This window comes from Salvelinus namaycush, chromosome 35 (genome assembly GCF_016432855.1).
Source record: "Salvelinus namaycush isolate Seneca chromosome 35, SaNama_1.0, whole genome shotgun sequence".
NCBI classification, from domain to species: domain Eukaryota; kingdom Metazoa; phylum Chordata; class Actinopteri; order Salmoniformes; family Salmonidae; genus Salvelinus; species Salvelinus namaycush.
In genome coordinates this window covers 94677-116273 of record NC_052341.1, presented here as the reverse complement: position 1 = coordinate 116273, position 21597 = coordinate 94677, and the positions used below count along the sequence as shown (strand labels likewise).

Here is a 21597-nt window from a genome sequence, read left to right as displayed (position 1 = left end):
ACTGACGATTCGTGGTTTTGTCTCACCAGGGGTGATGGTCGGATTTGCGTTTATCGTCGAAGAAATGAGCGTTACACCGAGGCCTGTACTCTGGAGCGGGATCGATTTGGAGGTGTAGGGTCCGTCATGGTCTGGGGCGGTGTGTCACAGCATCATCAGACTGAGCTTGTTGTCATTGCAGGCAATCTCAACGCTGTGCGTTACAGGGAAGACATCCTCTTCCCTCATGTGGTACCCTTCCTGCAGGCTCATCCTGACATGACCCTCCAGCATGACAATGCCACCAGCCATACTGCTCGTTCTGTGCGTGATTTCCTGCAAGACAGGAATGTCAGTGTTCTGCCATGGCCAGCGAAGAGCCCGGATCTCAATCCCATTGAGCACGTCTGGGACCTGTTGGATCGGAGGGTGAGAGCTAGGGCCATTCCCCCCAGATGGTTGCAGGTGCCTTGGTGGAAGAGTGGGGTAACATCTCACAGCAAGAACTGGCAAATCTGGTGCAGTCCATGAGGAGGAGGTGCACTGCAGTACTTAATGCAGCTGGTGGCCACAGCAGATACTGACTGTTACTTTTGATATTGACCCCCCCTTTGTTCAGGGACACATTATTCCATGTCTGTTAGTCACATGTCTGTGGAACTTGTTCAGTTTATGTCTCAGTTGTTGAATCTTGTTATGTTTATACAAATATTTACACATGTTAAGTTTTCTGAAAATAAACGCAGTTGACATTTCTTTACATATCAGGGATTGGCTGTTTGCGAACGATTCGTTCTTTTTGAACGACTCTTTTTACTGATTCGAGAGTCATGATTTTTCTGAGTGACCTGTTCATTTTAGTCGTTAGTTTGACCTGCTAGTGCAATGAGTCCTACTGTAGGATTAATACACGCTCCTCTGGCTCAGTCGGCTCCAGAGACGTCCTTCCGACCACCAACTGTCTGTCATTATGCATACAGGGAAATTGATCATGAGCACAGAGACGAAAAAATACACGTTTAGAACTGATCATTGATCGCATGGTGCAAGAATGAATGAAATGAATTGATTGTTGAATGTTATGATGGACACAGCCTCTGCTCAACAAACTGGAACCTGAGAACGAATCGTTTGGGGAGAACGAATCGTTTGGGGAGAACGAATCGTTTGGGGAGAACGAATCGTTTGGGGAGAACGAATCGTTTGGGGAGGACGAATCGTTTGGGGGGGACGAATCGTTTGGGGAGGACGAATCGTTTGGGGGGGACGAATCGTTTGGGGAGAACGAATCGTTTGGGGAGGACGAATGGTTTGGGGAGAACGAATCGTTTGGGGAGAACGAATCGTTTGGGGAGAACGAATCGTTCGGGGAGGACGAATGGTTCGGGGAGAACGAATGGTTTGGGGAGAACGAATGGTTTGGGGAGAACGAATGGTTTGGGGAGAACGAATGGTTTGGGGAGAACGAATGGTTTGGGGGGGCTGCAGTTCGCAAACAACTGTACTTATCCCCTCGTGGCAGCAATGCATTCCCGCCAAGAGTCGTTCACAATCTAGTCGACAGTGGCCACAACTAGACCTCGTTTAAAATGTTTCATGAAATAATCGTATTTGTATGCCTAGCGATCAACACGTGTACATTTGTTTTAAAGCACATTTTTACAAGTCTCAGTCACAAAAGACGGCTCCAATATGCTGAACAACATGTAAACAAGAGGCTTGTAGAATCATGACTCTCCAGTTTTCAGTGAATCTTTTACCGGTAGGGGGTCCCGGGGGTCTGGGCATTACTGACTCAAATGAACCAAATCAGTCAAAGATCAGAGTTGGTTAAAAGAGCTGAACTTCCCATCAATAGTCAGGAGTATTTTTTGGTGTTCCAAAGATTATGGTCACTTGCCCGAAAAATGTGAAAATAGCTAATTACACACATAAATTCCCAAACTTGTCAGTCGTTCACTTACTGTGAATGGTAAGGAAGCACAAAGATCCATTTAGGCTGATGGAATTCTTTGCAGTTTGATTGTTTTCAGGAATATATTTCACTCGCCCAATTGGGCAACCCAGAGCAGGCTCACTTGCCCGACTGCTGAGTTCAGTTGCCCCGGTCAACCCTTTAATGTCAATCCCTGCATATAAATACATCTGTCAGGTTACAAGGTCCTAACTTGGAAATAAGATATCCTGCTGTTCAAGCAATGGTCATTTCAATTTACTTTTATATTCTAATTGATTCTTCAAGATCATATATTTCTAAGGAGCTTAGTACAACTGTCTCACCATAAGGTTGTATTATTCTTCTTCCTCTTCTCTCTTTTGTGACCATTGTATTCTAATTCTTCTTCTTCTCTCCTTTGTGACCATTGTATTCTAATTATTCTTCTTCTCTCCTTTGTGACCATTGTATTCTAATTCTTCTTCTTCTCTCCTTTGTGACCATTGTATTCTTCTTCTTCTCTCCTTTGTGACCATTGTATTCTTCTTTTCTAACTTTGTGACCATTGTATTATTCTTCTTCTCCCCTTTGTGACCATTGTATTATTCTTCTTCTCTCCTTTGTGACCATTGTATTATTCTTCTTCTCTCCTTTGTGACCATTGTATTCTTCTTCTCTAACTTTGTGACCATTGTATTATTCTTCTTCTCTCCTTTGTGACCATTGTATTCTTCTTCTTCTCTCCTTTGTGACCATTGTATTCTTCTTCTTCTCTCCTTTGTGACCATTGTATTCTTCTTCTTCTCTCCTTTGTGACCATTGTATTCTTCTTCTTCTCTCCTTTGTGACCATTGTATTCTTCTTCTCTAACTTTGTGACCATTGTATTCTTCTTCTTCTCTCCTTTGTGACCATTGTATTCTTCTTCTTCTCTCCTTTGTGACCATTGTATAATTCTTCTTCTCTCCTTTGTGACCATTGTATTCTTCTTCTTCTCTCCTTTGTGACCATTGTATTCTTCTTCTTCTCTAACTTTGTGACCATTGTATTCTTCTTCTTCTCTAACTTTGTGACCATTGTATTCTTCTTCTTCTCTAACTTTGTGACCATTGTATTCTTCTTCTTCTCTAACTTTGTGACCATTGTATTCTTCTTCTTCTCTAACTTTGTGACCATTGTATTCTTCTTCTTCTCTAACTTTGTGACCATTGTATTATTCTTCTTCTCTAACTTTGTGACCATTGTATTATTCTTCTTCTCCCCTTTGTGACCATTGTATTCTTCTTCTTCTCTGTAAGAAGAAGTATTATTATTATTCTTCTTCTTCTTCTTCTTCTTCTTATTGTATTATTATTCTTCTCCCCTTTGTGACCATTGTATTATTCTTCTTCTCCCCTTTGTGACCATTGTATTATTCTTCTTCTCTCCTTTGTGACCATTGTATTCTTCTTCTTCTCTCCTTTGTGACCATTGTATTCTTCTTCTTCTCTCCTTTGTGACCATTGTATTCTTCTTCTTCTCTCTTTTGTGACCAGGCCTCTGGAATAGCGGTTCACGATGATGTCGTTCACACGTTTGACAAGATCAGAGTTCGCCTCCAGGGGGCTGACAAGCAGGAGCAGCTGAAGCTGGTGCTCTTCAAGATCAGCGACGACGGGAAATGTATCATCGTGGACGAGGACAAATGCCTGAAGGTCAGAAGCGGCATATATAATAGTATATAATTATAATTTAATAATATAGGACATTTATCAGTCACTTTTATACAAAGCCCTCTATTCTGGCGTTGCAAGCGCCGTGCTGTACCCACTGAGATTCAGAGGACCAAGTATTTAGGCATTTTAAGCTCTTTCTCAATTCCTATTTCCTCGATTCCTTGCATCCTCTCTCCTCGCTTCGTTCTCAAAATGAATTGGAGAATAAGGTCCAAGGGGAGGGACCTCCCCCCCCCCCCCACTGAGATGGAGTCAAGGAGGTAGGATGCGAGGAATCACGGAAAGAATTTAGGGGCTGCATCCTAAATCTCCTAAAGCTCTGGTCAATAGTAGTGAACTATATAGGAAAGGGGGGGGGGGTCAGTGGTCAACGAATGCATTCACCTGAAATGTGTCTTCCTCATTTAACCCAACGCCTCTGAATCAGAGGGGTGTGGGGGGGGACTGCCTTAACTGACGTCCAAGTCATCGGCGCCCGGGGAACAGTGGGTTAACAGCCTTGCACAGGGACAGATTTTGACCTTGTCAGCTCGGGGATTCGATCCTGCAATCTTGGGGTTACTGGCCCATTGTTTAAAATTCAGAACATTCTGAATCATGTAATATGGAGCTAACGTGGCTGCCATTATAATTATGTCATGTTAATGTATCAAAATGCAGAAACCGCAATGTCCAAACTTTCTTACTATTATAATTGGGATTAGGGTTAGTAACGTGCACATCTGGAAAAAGCGCTATATAATTTGTTATCAATTAATCAATTACCAATCAATGAAGGTCAAGGACCTGAACGGGGAGGAGGACGTATTCAGGAAGATCGTCAACATGATGCCGACGGATGACTGCCGCTATGCCCTGTACGACTGTTCCTGGGAGAGCAAGGACAGCCCCAAAGAGGACCTGGTCTTCATCATGTGGTAGGTTGGACCACAGAGTTAGAATAACTAGACTTGTAATAACTAACACTTAGGACCTGGTCTTCATCATGTGGTAGGTTGGACCATAGAGTTCGAATAACTAGACTTGTAATAACTAACACTGAGGACCTGGTCTTCATCATGTGGTAGGTTGGACCACAGAGTTAGAATAACTAGACTTGTAATAACTAACACTTAGGACCTGGTCTTCATCATGTGGTAGGTTGGACCATAGAGATAGAATAACTAGACTTGTAATAACTAACACTTAGGACCTGGTCTTCATCATGTGGTAGGTTGGACCATAGAGATAGAATAACTAGACTTGTAATAACTAACACTTAGGACCTGGTCTTCATCATGTGGTAGGTTGGACCATAGAGTTAGAATAACTAGACTTGTTTGTAATAACTAACACTAACCCTTAGGACCTGGTCTTCATCATGTGGTAGGTTGGACCACAGAGTTAGAATAACTAGACTTGTAATAACTAACACTGAGGACCTGGTCTTCATCATGGGGTAGGTTGGACCATAGAGATAGAATAACTAGACTTGTAATAACTAACACTGAGGACCTGGTCTTCATCATGTGGTAGGTTGGACCACAGAGATAGAATAACTAGACTTGTAATAACTAACACTGAGGACCTGGTCTTCATCATGTGGTAGGTTGGACCATAGAGTTAGAATTACATGGACTGTACACCATGAGTAACAATACCATGTCAGCCATATTGAATGGAGGGCATGTGTGTGAGAGAGGGGATTTGTTAATTGACTCAAGGCAAAATGTTTGGAACACTTTTTTAAATGTAATATTCTTCTGTTTGAATTACAGGGCCCCAGAACACTCAATGTAATATTATTCTGTTTGAATTACAGGGCCCCAGAACACTCAATGTAATATTATTCTGTTTGAATTACAGGGCCCCAGAACACTCAATGTAATATTCTTCTGTTTGAATTACAGGGCCCCAGAACACTCAATGTAATATTCTTCTGTTTGAATTACAGGGCCCCAGAACACTCAATGTAATATTATTCTGTTTGAATTACAGGGCCCCAGAACACTCAATGTAATATTATTCTGTTTGAATTACAGGGCCCCAGAACACTCAATGTAATATTTTTCTGTTTGAATTACAGGGCCCCAGAACACTCAATGTAATATTCTTCTGTTTGAATTACAGGGCCCCAGAACACTCAATGTAATATTATTCTGTTTGAATTACAGGGCCCCAGAACACTCAATGTAATATTCTTCTGTTTGAATTACAGGGCCCCAGAACACTCAATGTAATATGTTTCTGTTTGAATTACAGGGCCCCAGAACACTCAATGTAATTTTTTCTGTTTGAATTACAGGGCCCCAGAACACTCAATGTAATATTCTTCTGTTTGAATTACAGGGCCCCAGAACACTCAATGTAATATTCTTCTGTTTGAATTACAGGGCCCCAGAACACTCAATGTAATATTTTTCTGTTTGAATTACAGGGCTCCAGAACACTCAATGTAATATTCTTCTGTTTGAATTGCAGGGCCCCAGAACACTCAACCATCAAAAAGAAAATGAAATACGCCAGCTCAAAGCAATACATTAAAGCAAAGTTCCAAGGTAAGAGTTTAGGTGTCTTTCAAAACGTTCAACCTATCTCCTTTCCACAATCAGATGGATATGTTCATTAGGTACCAGACGGAAGAAAATGGACTGAAACAGGGAAGACTGGCTTGTCCAATAAGATACTCTCATTTTCAAAAGCCTTCTGTCACATGACGTAAAGCCATAATCCACAGTTGGATTTATAGATGAATCATTTTACAAATCAAATGTTATTCATCACATGCTTGGTAAACAGGTGTGGACTAACAGTGAAATGTTTCCCAACAATACAGAGAGAAAGAAAATAGAGAAATAATAGAAAAGTAAAACTTAATAATAATAAATACACAATGAGTAACAATAACTTGTCTATATACACGGGGTACCAGTACCTAGTCCATGTGCAGGGGTACGAGGTAATAACTTGGCTATATACACAGGGTACCAGTACCTAGTAGATAATAACTTGTCTATATAAATGGGGTACCAGTACGAGTCCATGTGCAGGGGTACGAGGTAATAACTTGTCTATATACACGGGGTACCAGTACCTAGTAGATGATAACTTGTCTATATACACAGGGTACCAGTACCTAGTCCATGTGCAGGGGTACGAGGTAATAACTTGTCTATATACACGGGGTACCAGTACCTAGTCCATGTGCAGGGGTACGAGGTAATAACTTGTCTATATACACAGGGTACCAGTACCTAGTAGATAATAACTTGTCTATATAAATGGGGTACCAGTACCTAGTAGATAATAACTTGTCTATATACACAGGGTACCAGTACCTAGTCCATGTGCAGGGGTACGAGGTAATAACTTGGCTATATACACGGGGTACCAGTACCTAGTCCATGTGCAGGGGTACGAGGTAATAACTTGGCTATATACACAGGGTACCAGTACCTAGTAGATAATAACTTGTCTATATAAATGGGGTACCAGTACGAGTCCATGTGCAGGGGTACGAGGTAATAACTTGGCTATATACACGGGGTACCAGTACCTAGTAGATAATAACTTGTCTATATACACAGGGTACCAGTACCTAGTCCATGTGCAGGGGTACGAGGTAATAACTTGGCTATATACACAGGGTACCAGTACCTAGTAGATAATAACTTGTCTATATAAATGGGGTACCAGTACGAGTCCATGTGCAGGGGTACGAGGTAATAACTTGGCTATATACACAGGGTACCAGTACCTAGTCCATGTGCAGGGGTACGAGGTAATAACTTGTCTATATACACAGGGTACCAGTACCTAGTAGATAATAACTTGTCTATATAAATGGGGTACCAGTACGAGTCCATGTGCAGGGGTACGAGGTAATAACTTGTCTATATACACGGGGTACCAGTACCTAGTAGATAATAACTTGTCTATATACACGGGGTACCAGTACGAGTCCATGTGCAGGGGTACGAGGTAATAACTTGTCTATATACACGGGGTACCAGTACCTAGTCCATGTGCAGGGGTACGAGGTAATAACTTGGCTATATACACAGGGTACCAGTACCTAGTAGATAATAACTTGTCTATATACACAGGGTACCAGTACCTAGTCCATGTGCAGGGGTACGAGGTAATAACTTGGCTATATACACAGGGTACCAGTACCTAGTAGATAATAACTTGTCTATATAAATGGGGTACCAGTACGAGTCCATGTGCAGGGGTACGAGGTAATAACTTGTCTATATACACGGGGTACCAGTACCTAGTCCATGTGCAGGGGTACGAGGTAATAACTTGGCTATATACACAGGGTACCAGTACCTAGTAGATAATAACTTGTCTATATACACAGGGTACCAGTACCTAGTCCATGTGCAGGGGTACGAGGTAATAACTTGGCTATATACACGGGGTACCAGTACCTAGTAGATAATAACTTGTCTATATACACAGGGTACCAGTACCTAGTCCATGTGCAGGGGTACGAGGTAATAACTTGGCTATATACACGGGGTACCAGTACCTAGTAGATGATAACTTGTCTATATACACGGGGTACCAGTACCTAGTCCATGTGCAGGGGTACGAGGTAATAACCTGGCTATATTCACGGGGTACCAGTACCTAGTCCATGTGCAGGGGTACGAGGTAATAACTTGGCTATATACACAGGGTACCAGTACCTAGTAGATAATAACTTGTCTATATAAATGGGGTACCAGTACCTAGTCCATGTGCAGGGGTACGAGGTAATAACTTGTCTATATACACAGGGTACCAGTACCTAGTAGATAATAACGTGTCTATATAAATGGGGTACCAGTACCTAGTCCATGTGCAGGGGTACGAGGTAATAACTTGGCTATATACACAGGGTACCAGTACCTAGTAGATAATAACTTGTCTATATACACAGGGTACCAGTACCTAGTCCATGTGCAGGGGTACGAGGTAATAACTTGGCTATATACACGGGGTACCAGTACCTAGTAGATAATAACGTGTCTATATAAATGGGGTACCAGTACCTAGTCCATGTGCAGGGGTACGAGGTAATAACTTGGCTATATACACAGGGTACCAGTACCTAGTAGATAATAACTTGTCTATATACACAGGGTACCAGTACCTAGTCCATGTGCAGGGGTACGAGGTAATAACTTGGCTATATACACAGGGTACCAGTACCTAGTCCATGTGCAGGGGTACGAGGTAATAACTTGTCTATATACACGGGGTACCAGTACCTAGTCCATGTGCAGGGGTACGAGGTAATAACTTGGCTATATACACAGGGTACCAGTACCTAGTAGATAATAACTTGTCTATATACACGGGGTACCAGTACCTAGTCCATGTGCAGGGGTACGAGGTAATAACTTGTCTATATACACGGGGTACCAGTACCTAGTAGATAATAACTTGTCTATATACACAGGGTACCAGTACCTAGTCCATGTGCAGGGGTACGAGGTAATAACTTGGCTATATACACGGGGTACCAGTACCTAGTAGATAATAACTTGTCTATATACACAGGGTACCAGTACCTAGTCCATGTGCAGGGGTACGAGGTAATAACTTGGCTATATACACGGGGTACCAGTACCTAGTCCATGTGCAGGGGTACGAGGTAATAACTTGGCTATATACACAGGGTACCAGTACCTAGTCCATGTGCAGGGGTACGAGGTAATAACTTGGCTATATACACGGGGTACCAGTACCTAGTCCATGTGCAGGGGTACGAGGTAATAACTTGTCTATATACACAGGGTACCAGTACCTAGTAGATAATAACTTGTCTATATAAATGGGGTACCAGTACCTAGTCCATGTGCAGGGGTACGAGGTAATAACTTGGCTATATACACAGGGTACCAGTACCTAGTAGATAATAACTAGTCTATATACACAGGGTACCAGTACCTAGTAGATAATAACTAGTCTATATACACGGGGTACCAGTACCTAGTCCATGTGCAGGGGTACGAGGTAATAACTTGGCTATATACACAGGGTACCAGTACCTAGTAGATAATAACTTGTCTATATACACAGGGTACCAGTACCTAGTCGATGATAACTTGTCTATATACACGGGGTACCAGTACCTAGTCCATGTGCAGGGGTACGAGGTAATAACTTGGCTATATACACGGGGTACCAGTACCTAGTCGATGATAACTTGTCTATATACACAGGGTACCAGTACCTAGTCCATGTGCAGGGGTACGAGGTAATAACTTGTCTATATACACAGGGTACCAGTACCTAGTCGATGATAACTTGTCTATATACACAGGGTACCAGTACCTAGTCGATGATAACTTGTCTATATACACAGGGTACCAGTACCTAGTCGATGATAACTTGTCTATATACACGGGGTACCAGTACCTAGTAGATGATAACTAGTCTATATAAATGGGGTACCAGTACGAGTCCATGTGCAGGGGTACGAGGTAATAACTTGGCTATATACACGGGGTACCAGTACCTAGTCCATGTGCAGGGGTACGAGGTAATAACTTGTCTATATACACAGGGTACCAGTACCTAGTAGATAATAACTTGTCTATATAAATGGGGTACCAGTACCTAGTAGATAATAACTTGTCTATATACACAGGGTACCAGTACCTAGTCCATGTGCAGGGGTACGAGGTAATAACTTGGCTATATACACGGGGTACCAGTACCTAGTCCATGTGCAGGGGTACGAGGTAATAACTTGGCTATATACACAGGGTACCAGTACCTAGTAGATAATAACTTGTCTATATAAATGGGGTACCAGTACGAGTCCATGTGCAGGGGTACGAGGTAATAACTTGGCTATATACACGGGGTACCAGTACCTAGTAGATAATAACTTGTCTATATACACAGGGTACCAGTACCTAGTCCATGTGCAGGGGTACGAGGTAATAACTTGGCTATATACACAGGGTACCAGTACCTAGTAGATAATAACTTGTCTATATAAATGGGGTACCAGTACGAGTCCATGTGCAGGGGTACGAGGTAATAACTTGGCTATATACACAGGGTACCAGTACCTAGTCCATGTGCAGGGGTACGAGGTAATAACTTGTCTATATACACAGGGTACCAGTACCTAGTAGATAATAACTTGTCTATATAAATGGGGTACCAGTACGAGTCCATGTGCAGGGGTACGAGGTAATAACTTGTCTATATACACGGGGTACCAGTACCTAGTAGATAATAACTTGTCTATATACACGGGGTACCAGTACGAGTCCATGTGCAGGGGTACGAGGTAATAACTTGTCTATATACACGGGGTACCAGTACCTAGTCCATGTGCAGGGGTACGAGGTAATAACTTGGCTATATACACAGGGTACCAGTACCTAGTAGATAATAACTTGTCTATATACACAGGGTACCAGTACCTAGTCCATGTGCAGGGGTACGAGGTAATAACTTGGCTATATACACAGGGTACCAGTACCTAGTAGATAATAACTTGTCTATATAAATGGGGTACCAGTACGAGTCCATGTGCAGGGGTACGAGGTAATAACTTGTCTATATACACGGGGTACCAGTACCTAGTCCATGTGCAGGGGTACGAGGTAATAACTTGGCTATATACACAGGGTACCAGTACCTAGTCGATGATAACTTGTCTATATACACAGGGTACCAGTACCTAGTCCATGTGCAGGGGTACGAGGTAATAACTTGGCTATATACACGGGGTACCAGTACCTAGTAGATAATAACTTGTCTATATACACAGGGTACCAGTACCTAGTCCATGTGCAGGGGTACGAGGTAATAACTTGGCTATATACACGGGGTACCAGTACCTAGTAGATGATAACTTGTCTATATACACGGGGTACCAGTACCTAGTCCATGTGCAGGGGTACGAGGTAATAACTTGGCTATATTCACGGGGTACCAGTACCTAGTCCATGTGCAGGGGTACGAGGTAATAACTTGGCTATATACACAGGGTACCAGTACCTAGTAGATAATAACTTGTCTATATAAATGGGGTACCAGTACCTAGTCCATGTGCAGGGGTACGAGGTAATAACTTGTCTATATACACAGGGTACCAGTACCTAGTAGATAATAACGTGTCTATATAAATGGGGTACCAGTACCTAGTCCATGTGCAGGGGTACGAGGTAATAACTTGGCTATATACACAGGGTACCAGTACCTAGTAGATAATAACTTGTCTATATACACAGGGTACCAGTACCTAGTCCATGTGCAGGGGTACGAGGTAATAACTTGGCTATATACACGGGGTACCAGTACCTAGTAGATAATAACGTGTCTATATAAATGGGGTACCAGTACCTAGTCCATGTGCAGGGGTACGAGGTAATAACTTGGCTATATACACAGGGTACCAGTACCTAGTAGATAATAACTTGTCTATATACACAGGGTACCAGTACCTAGTCCATGTGCAGGGGTACGAGGTAATAACTTGGCTATATACACAGGGTACCAGTACCTAGTCCATGTGCAGGGGTACGAGGTAATAACTTGTCTATATACACGGGGTACCAGTACCTAGTCCATGTGCAGGGGTACGAGGTAATAACTTGGCTATATACACAGGGTACCAGTACCTAGTAGATAATAACTTGTCTATATACACGGGGTACCAGTACCTAGTCCATGTGCAGGGGTACGAGGTAATAACTTGTCTATATACACGGGGTACCAGTACCTAGTAGATAATAACTTGTCTATATACACAGGGTACCAGTACCTAGTCCATGTGCAGGGGTACGAGGTAATAACTTGGCTATATACACGGGGTACCAGTACCTAGTAGATAATAACTTGTCTATATACACAGGGTACCAGTACCTAGTCCATGTGCAGGGGTACGAGGTAATAACTTGGCTATATACACGGGGTACCAGTACCTAGTCCATGTGCAGGGGTACGAGGTAATAACTTGGCTATATACACAGGGTACCAGTACCTAGTCCATGTGCAGGGGTACGAGGTAATAACTTGGCTATATACACGGGGTACCAGTACCTAGTCCATGTGCAGGGGTACGAGGTAATAACTTGTCTATATACACAGGGTACCAGTACCTAGTAGATAATAACTTGTCTATATAAATGGGGTACCAGTACCTAGTCCATGTGCAGGGGTACGAGGTAATAACTTGGCTATATACACAGGGTACCAGTACCTAGTAGATAATAACTAGTCTATATACACAGGGTACCAGTACCTAGTAGATAATAACTAGTCTATATACACGGGGTACCAGTACCTAGTCCATGTGCAGGGGTACGAGGTAATAACTTGGCTATATACACAGGGTACCAGTACCTAGTAGATAATAACTTGTCTATATACACAGGGTACCAGTACCTAGTCGATGATAACTTGTCTATATACACGGGGTACCAGTACCTAGTCCATGTGCAGGGGTACGAGGTAATAACTTGGCTATATACACGGGGTACCAGTACCTAGTCGATGATAACTTGTCTATATACACAGGGTACCAGTACCTAGTCCATGTGCAGGGGTACGAGGTAATAACTTGTCTATATACACAGGGTACCAGTACCTAGTCGATGATAACTTGTCTATATACACAGGGTACCAGTACCTAGTCGATGATAACTTGTCTATATACACAGGGTACCAGTACCTAGTCGATGATAACTTGTCTATATACACGGGGTACCAGTACCTAGTAGATGATAACTAGTCTATATAAATGGGGTACCAGTACCTAGTCCATGTGCAGGGGTACGAGGTAATAACTTGGCTATATACACAGGGTACCAGTACCTAGTAGATAATAACTAGTCTATATAAATGGGGTACCAGTACCTAGTCGATGATAACTTGGCTATATACACAGGGTACCAGTACCTAGTAGATAATAACTTGTCTATATAAATGGGGTACCAGTACGAGTCCATGTGCAGGGGTACGAGGTCATACCTATTGACCCTTGAACAATATAACTGAGTTCAACTGTCGTACCCAGTAGTGTGTTGAATGAGGTGGCCAGAGTGAATGAGGTGGCCGGGGCGATTGAGGTGGCCGGGGCGATTGAGGTGGCCGGGGCGATTGAGGTGGCCGGGGCGATTGAGGAGGCCGGGGCGAATGAGGTGGCCGGGGCGAATGAGGTGGCCGGGGCGAAATGAGGTGGCCGGGGCGAAATGAGGAGGCCGGGGCGAAATGAGGAGGCCGGGGCGAAATGAGGAGGCCGGGGCGAAATGAGGAGGCCGGGGCGAAATGAGGAGGCCGGGGCGAAATGAGGAGGCCGGGGCGAAATGAGGAGGCCAGGGCGGGGCACAGACCCAGTTTAGGGGGGCCATAAAATGAGGAATTTTAAATCGATACAAGGTGGATTTGTTTCAATATAATTATGAAGGTTCAACGTATTTAATGCTTCATCTTAGGTTTGGTACATTTCCCTCTCCAAAGTCATCATAAACCAATTCTAAAAGTATTGTTAGTGTTTTTATAAGGATATTAATGTACAGCAGTAAATTCACTTGAAAGTGCAGAATTATCCCGTGACATTTGAGCATCTCTATGTTTTTAACGGGACATCCTAGTTTTACACACGCTTGCACCATTTTGATGGGCTTTATATGGTAAGGACATTTAGCCTAATTTACTGTATCTTATCTTTGACTGTGTCATGAACACAAACCACTCGTCATGTTTTCATCTGATTGTCAAACACATCCCTTCAGAAAGCAGGTGAAATAGGTCACCTTCGTCTACTCCTAAATAAGTCCAGCCGCCAAACAGTGAACTGTTTACCTGCCATTTGAATAGAAAGGGACATCTATTAAAACACCATCAGTGGAATGACATTCGGTCTACAAAGTAATGTGTATTCATGGATGCCAAGGGAAACCAGGCTTCCCCAAAATATTTTACAATAAAAAAGGAACTTACTTAAATCCGTGTTTCATAATTTTCATTCAATTCACTAGAGGCTGAATCCATTTCACCAGAGAAAGCATCCGAGCGCGAAAAACAGCATCCCCTATCTGTCTCAGTATGTGTAGACCATGTATCTGATGCTGTCTGGACAGTGAAACAGCACCTCTCTGTCTCAGTATGTGTAGACCATGTATCTGATGCTGTCTGGACAGTGAAACAGCACCTCTCTGTCTCAGTATGTGTAGACCATGTATCTGATGCTGTCTGGACAGTGAAACAGCACCTCTCTGTCTCAGTATGTGTAGACCATGTATCCGATGCTGTCTGGACAGTGAAACAGCACCTCTCTGTCTCAGTATGTGTAGACCATGTATCTGATGCTGTCTGGACAGTGAAACAGCACCTCTCTGTCTCAGTATGTGTAGACCATGTATCTGATGCTGTCTGGACAGTGAAACAGCACCCCTCTGTCTCAGTATGTGTAGACCATGTATCTGATGCTGTCTGGACAGTGAAACAGCACCTCTCTGTCTCAGTTTGTGTAGACCATGTATCTGATGCTGTCTGGACAGTGAAACAGCACCTCTCTGTCTCAGTATGTGTAGACCATGTATCTGATGCTGTCTGGACAGTGAAACAGCACCTCTCTGTCTCAGTATGTGTAGACCATGTATCTGATGCTGTCTGGACAGTGAAACAGCACCTCTCTGTCTCAGTATGTGTAGACCATGTATCTGATGCTGTCTGGACAGGGAAACAGCACCTCTCTGTCTCAGTATGTGTAGACCATGTATCTGATGCTGTCTGGACAGTGAAACAGCACCTCTCTGTCTCAGTATGTGTAGACCATGTATCTGATGCTGTCTGGACAGTGAAACAGCACCTCTCTGTCTCAGTATGTGTAGACCATGTATCTGATGCTGTCTGGACAGTGAAACAGCACCTCTCTGTCTCAGTATGTGTAGACCATGTATCTGATGCTGTCTGGACAGTGAAACAGCACCTCTCTGTCTCAGTATGTGTAGACCATGTATCTGATGCTGTCTGGACAGTGAAACAGCACCCCTCTGTCTCAGTATGTGTAGACCATGTATCTGATGCTGTCTGGACAGTGAAACAGCACCTCTCTGTCTCAGTATGTGTAGACCATGTATCTGATGCTGTCTGGACAGGGAAACAGCACCTCTCTGTCTCAGTATGTGTAGACCATGTATCTGATGCTGTCTGGACAGTGAAACAGCACCTCTCTGTCTCAGTATGTGTAGACCATGTATCTGATGCTGTCTGGACAGTGAAACAGCACCTCTCTGTCTCAGTATGTGTAGACCATGTATCTGATGCTGTCTGGACAGTGAAACAGCACCTCTCTGTCTCAGTATGTGTAGACCATGTATCTGATGCTGTCTGGACAGTGAAACAGCACCTCTCTGTCTCAGTATGTGTAGACCATGTATCTGATGCTGTCTGGACAGTGAAACAGCACCTCTCTGTCTCAGTATGTGTAGACCATGTATCTGATGCTGTCTGGTCAGTGAAACAGCACCTCTCTGTCTCAGTATGTGTAGACCATGTATCTGATGCTGTCTGGACAGTGAAACAGCACCTCTCTGTCTCAGTATGTGTAGACCATGTATCTGATGCTGTCTGGACAGTGAAACAGCACCTCTCTGTCTCAGTATGTGTAGACCATGTATCTGATGCTGTCTGGACAGTGAAACAGCACCTCTCTGTCTCAGTATGTGTAGACCATGTATCTGATGCTGTCTGGACAGTGAAACAGCACCTCTCTGTCTCAGTATGTGTAGACCATGTATCTGATGCTGTCTGGTCAGTGAAACAGCACCTCTCTGTCTCAGTATGTGTAGACCATGTATCTGATGCTGTCTGGACAGTGAAACAGCACCTCTCTGTCTCAGTATGTGTAGACCATGTATCTGATGCTGTCTGGTCAGTGAAACAGCACCTCTCTGTCTCAGTATGTGTAGACCATGTATCTGATGCTGTCTGGACAGTACCTCTCTGTCTCAGTATGTGTAGACCATGTATCTGATGCTGTCTGGACAGTGAAACAGCACCTCTCTCTCTCAGTATGTGTAGACCATGTATCTGATGCTGTCTGGACAGGGAAACAGCACCTCTCTGTCTCAGTATGTGTAGACCATGTATCTGATGCTGTCTGGACAGTGAAACAGCACCTCTCTGTCTCAGTATGTGTAGACCATGTATCTGATGCTGTCTGGACAGGGAAACAGCACCTCTCTGTCTCAGTATGTGTAGACCATGTATCTGATGCTGTCTGGACAGTGAAACAGCACCTCTCTGTCTCAGTATGTGTAGACCATGTATCTGATGCTGTCTGGACAGGGAAACAGCACCTCTCTGTCTCAGTATGTGTAGACCATGTATCTGATGCTGTCTGGACAGTGAAACAGCACCTATGTCTCAGTATGTGTAGACCATGTATCTGATGCTGTCTGGACAGGGAAACAGCACCTCTCTGTCTCAGTATGTGTAGACCATCTATCTGATGCTGTCTGGACAGTGAAACAGCACCTCTCTGTCTCAGTATGTGTAGACCATGTATCTGATGCTGTCTGGACAGTGAAACAGCACCTCTGTCTCAGTATGTGTAGACCATGTATCTGATGCTGTCTGGACAGTGAAACAGCACCTCTCTGTCTCAGTATGTGTAGACCATGTATCTGATGCTGTCTGGACAGTGAAACAGCACCTCTCTGTCTCAGTATGTGTAGACCATGTATCTGATGCTGTCTGGACAGTGAAACAGCACCTCTCTGTCTCAGTATGTGTAGACCATGTATCTGATGCTGTCTGGACAGTGAAACAGCACCTCTCTGTCTCAGTATGTGTAGACCATGTATCTGATGCTGTCTGGACAGTGAAACAGCACCTCTCTGTCTCAGTATGTGTAGACCATGTATCTGATGCTGTCTGGACAGTGAAACAGCACCTCTCTGTCTCAGTATGTGTAGACCATGTATCTGATGCTGTCTGGACAGTGAAACAGCACCGCTCTGTCTCAGTATGTGTAGACCATGTATCTGATGCTGTCTGGACAGTGAAACAGCACCTCTCTGTCTCAGTATGTGTAGACCATGTATCTGATGCTGTCTGGACAGTGAAACAGCACCTCTCTGTCTCAGTATGTGTAGACCATGTATCTGATGCTGTCTGGACAGTGAAACAGCTCCCCTCTGTCTCAGTATGTGTAGACCATGTATCTGATGCTGTCTGGACAGTGAAACAGCACCTCTCTGTCTCAGTATGTGTAGACCATGTATCTGATGCTGTCTGGACAGTGAAACAGCACCTCTCTGTCTCAGTATGTGTAGACCATGTATCTGATGCTGTCTGGACAGGGAAACAGCACCTCTCTGTCTCAGTATGTGTAGACCATGTATCTGATGCTGTCTGGACAGGGAAACAGCACCTCTCTGTCTCAGTATGTGTAGACCATGTATCTGATGCTGTCTGGACAGGGAAACAGCACCTCTCTGTCTCAGTATGTGTAGACCATGTATCTGATGCTGTCTGGACAGTGAAACAGCACCTCTCTGTCTCAGTATGTGTAGACCATGTATCTGATGCTGTCTGGACAGGGAAACAGCACCTCTCTGTCTCAGTATGTGTAGACCATGTATCTGGTGCTGTCTGGACAGTGAAACAGCACCTCTCTGTCTCAATATGTGTAGACCATGTATCTGATGCTGTCTGGACAGTGAAACAGCACCTCTCTGTCTCAGTATGTGTAGACCATGTATCTGGTGCTGTCTGGTCAGTGAAACAGCACCTCTCTGTCTCAGTATGTGTAGACCATGTATCTGATGCTGTCTGGACAGTGAAACAGCACCTCTCTGTCTCAGTATGTGTAGACCATGTATCTGATGCTGTCTGGTCAGTGAAACAGCACCTCTCTGTCTCAGTATGTGTAGACCATGTATCTGATGCTGTCTGGACAGGGAAACAGCACCTCTCTGTCTCAGTATGTGTAGACCATGTATCTGATGCTGTCTGGACAGGGAAACAGCACCTCTCTGTCTCAGTATGTGTAGACCATGTATCTGATGCTGTCTGGACAGTGAAACAGCACCTCTCTGTATCAGTATGTGTAGACCATGTATCTGATGCTGTCTGGACAGTGAAACAGCACCTCTCTGTCTCTCTATGGGTAGACCATGTATCTGGTGCTGTCTGGACAGGGAAACAGCACCTCTCTGTCTCAGTATGTGTAGACCATGTATCTGATGCTGTCTGGACAGTGAAACAGCACCTCTCTGTCTCAGTATGTGTAGACCATGTATCTGATGCTGTCTGGACAGTGAAACAGCTCCTCTCTGTCTCAGTATATGTAGACCATGTATCTGATGCTGTCTGGACAGTGAAACAGCACCTCTCTGTCTCAGTATGTGTAGACCATGTATCTGATGCTGTCTGGACAGTGAAACAGCACCTCTCTGTCTCAGTATGTGTAGACCATGTATCTGATGCTGTCTGGACAGTGAAACAGCACCTCTCTGTCTCATTGTGTGTAGACCATGTATCTGATGCTGTCTGGACAGTGAAACAGCACCTCTCTGTCTCAGTATGTGTAGACCACGTATCTGATGCTGTCTGGACAGTGAAACAGCTCCCCTCTGTCTCAGTATGTGTAGACCATGTATCTGATGCTGTCTGGACAGTGAAATAGCACCTCTATGTCTCAGTATGTGTAGACCATGTATCTGATGCTGTCTGGACAGTGAAACAGCACCTCTATGTCTCAGTATGTGTAGACCATGTATCTGATGCTGTCTGGACAGTGAAACAGCACCTCTCTGTCTCAGTATGTGTAGACCATGTATCTGATGCTGTCTGGACAGTGAAACAGCACCTCTCTGTCTCAGTATGTGTAGACCATGTATCTGATGCTGTCTGGACAGTGAAACAGCACCTCTCTGTCTCAGTATGTGTAGACCATGTATCTGATGCTGTCTGGACAGTGAAACAGCACCTCTCTGTCTCAGTATGTGTAGTCCATTTATCTGATGCTGTCTGGACAGTGAAACAGCACCTCTCTGTCTCAGTATGTGTAGACCATGTATCTGATGCTGTCTGGACAGTGAAACAGCACCTCTCTGTCTCAGTATGTGTAGACCATGTATCTGATGCTGTCTGGACAGTGAAACAGCTCCTCTCTGTCTCAGTATGTGTAGACCATGTATCTGATGCTGTCTGGACAGTGAAACAGCACCTCTCTGTCTCAGTATGTGTAGACCATGTATCTGATGCTGTCTGGACAGTGAAACAGCACCTCTCTGTCTCAGTATGTGTAGACCATGTATCTGATGCTGTCTGGACAGTGAAACAGCACCTCTCTGTCTCAGTATGTGTAGACCATGTATCTGATGCTGTCTGGACAGTGAAACAGCACCTCTCTGTCTCAGTATGTGTAGACCATTTATCTGATGCTGTCTGGACAGTGAAACAGCACCTCTCTGTCTCAGTATGTGTAGACCATTTATCTGATGCTGTCTGGACAGTGAAACAGCACCTCTCTGTCTCAGTATGTGTAGACCTTGTATCTGATGCTGTTTATGAATTTGAGTGGTTGCATTTCTCCAGGCCCATCCATCAGATTTTTACCAAAACAGAGACGGGGTGTCCACTTTGTTATTATCTGATGCTGTCTGGACCAATAAATAATGATGCTGTCTGGACCAGCTCCAATAAACTAACTAAAATATGTGAGTGAGACTGCACCATTCCTTTAAAAAAAAAAAGAGAAATGACTGACTGGCTGTGTTCTCGTGTGTTTCACAGGTCTGAAGTTTGAGTGGCAGGTGAACGACATGTCAGACGCCAAAGACAGCTCTGTGTTCATCGATAAACTGGGAGGGAGAGGAGTCGTTATAAAACTGGAGGGGAAAGAGGTCTAAGGTCCCCTGACTCCTGATGCTGCCCGTACAACATGGAATCAAAACCAGACCTGGGTTCAAATACTATTCGAAATCCTTCAGATTCTTTCAGCGTTTGCTTAAGCGTGCTAGGTGGGCAGGTTTTTTTTTAACATTTAGTGATTTTTCTACTGATTGCAACAGGCAAGCTCAATCAAGCACAGCAAAAGTATTTAGAATTATTTCGAATAGTTCTTGAACCCAGGTCTGTTCAAAACCCAGATGCAAAAGCAGCCCACTGTCGGTGTCTCCCAACTGAACTGTCCAACGACACAGTATGGTAGTTGATTTGGTCTTTGTAGAAACATGCCTTGGTCAATGAAATAGCTACTCATGTAGTTGATACATTTACTTTTTCCCAGACATCACTGCTCCACGGTTTATATAAATTCACATGCATTTCCTGTAGCTTGGGATCCTAGTATCATCCTTGAATGTGCTTTTATTGTCTATTGACTCTGTTCCAGAACAATCATGTGATTATAAGCATACCGTTGATGTCACACCTTCCGTGTTTGCTGATGTTTTGTTTGAATTTGGAAATGTCACAAAATATATTGTTTAAAAAAGGAAGATACCTCCACAGAATGTCGATGGCAGAAGGTCCACCAGTTTATAATAAAGAGAAACTGGATTTCCAGTATACTGCCCTGGATTGTCTGTCTGTGTGTCTGAGATATCAGTATTCCATTTGTTAGCACAGAGATTGACATTACGTGTCAACAGAACAGTTGGGCAAGTTGAGCCTGGTCTGTTGTTGCCCCATCGGCTAGTTGATGATTTTTTTTGTTTGTTTTCAGTAAAAACTATCTCCCCCTACGTTTAAGTGAAAGATTAACAACGTGGTATTTCTGTGGGTAAACAGCTCACGTAAACAAGAAAAGAATAACTACTCATCAAGCTATTGTAAGTATGACACCGGACCTCATCTTGTTGACATGGCATGGGTCGTGACACCAATTCAGTGCCTTTAAAAGATGTGTAACCTGGTGAAGAAAATCTTTTGTATTGTGTGTAGATTGAAAAAAATAATGATTTAATCCATTTTAGAATAAGGCTGTAACGTAACAAAATGTGGAAAAAGT

At 43.6% G+C, this 21597-nt stretch overlaps 1 protein-coding gene across 1 annotated transcript in view; it reads left to right on the top strand.

Annotated features, from left to right (window-relative positions):
• The window catches only part of LOC120029844 (cofilin-2-like), a 28853-nt gene extending 7698 nt beyond the window's left edge, over nucleotides 1–21155 (top strand). Inside the window, exons 2-5 of the mRNA XM_038975152.1 lie at nucleotides 3450–3608; nucleotides 4407–4546; nucleotides 6090–6166; nucleotides 20379–21155. Of these exons, the coding sequence (XP_038831080.1) occupies nucleotides 3450–3608; nucleotides 4407–4546; nucleotides 6090–6166; nucleotides 20379–20494 (492 nt within the window). The 3' untranslated portion in view covers nucleotides 20495–21155. The remainder of the gene's footprint in view (nucleotides 1–3449; nucleotides 3609–4406; nucleotides 4547–6089; nucleotides 6167–20378) is intronic.
• The last annotated feature ends 442 nt before the right edge of the window (nucleotides 21156–21597 follow it).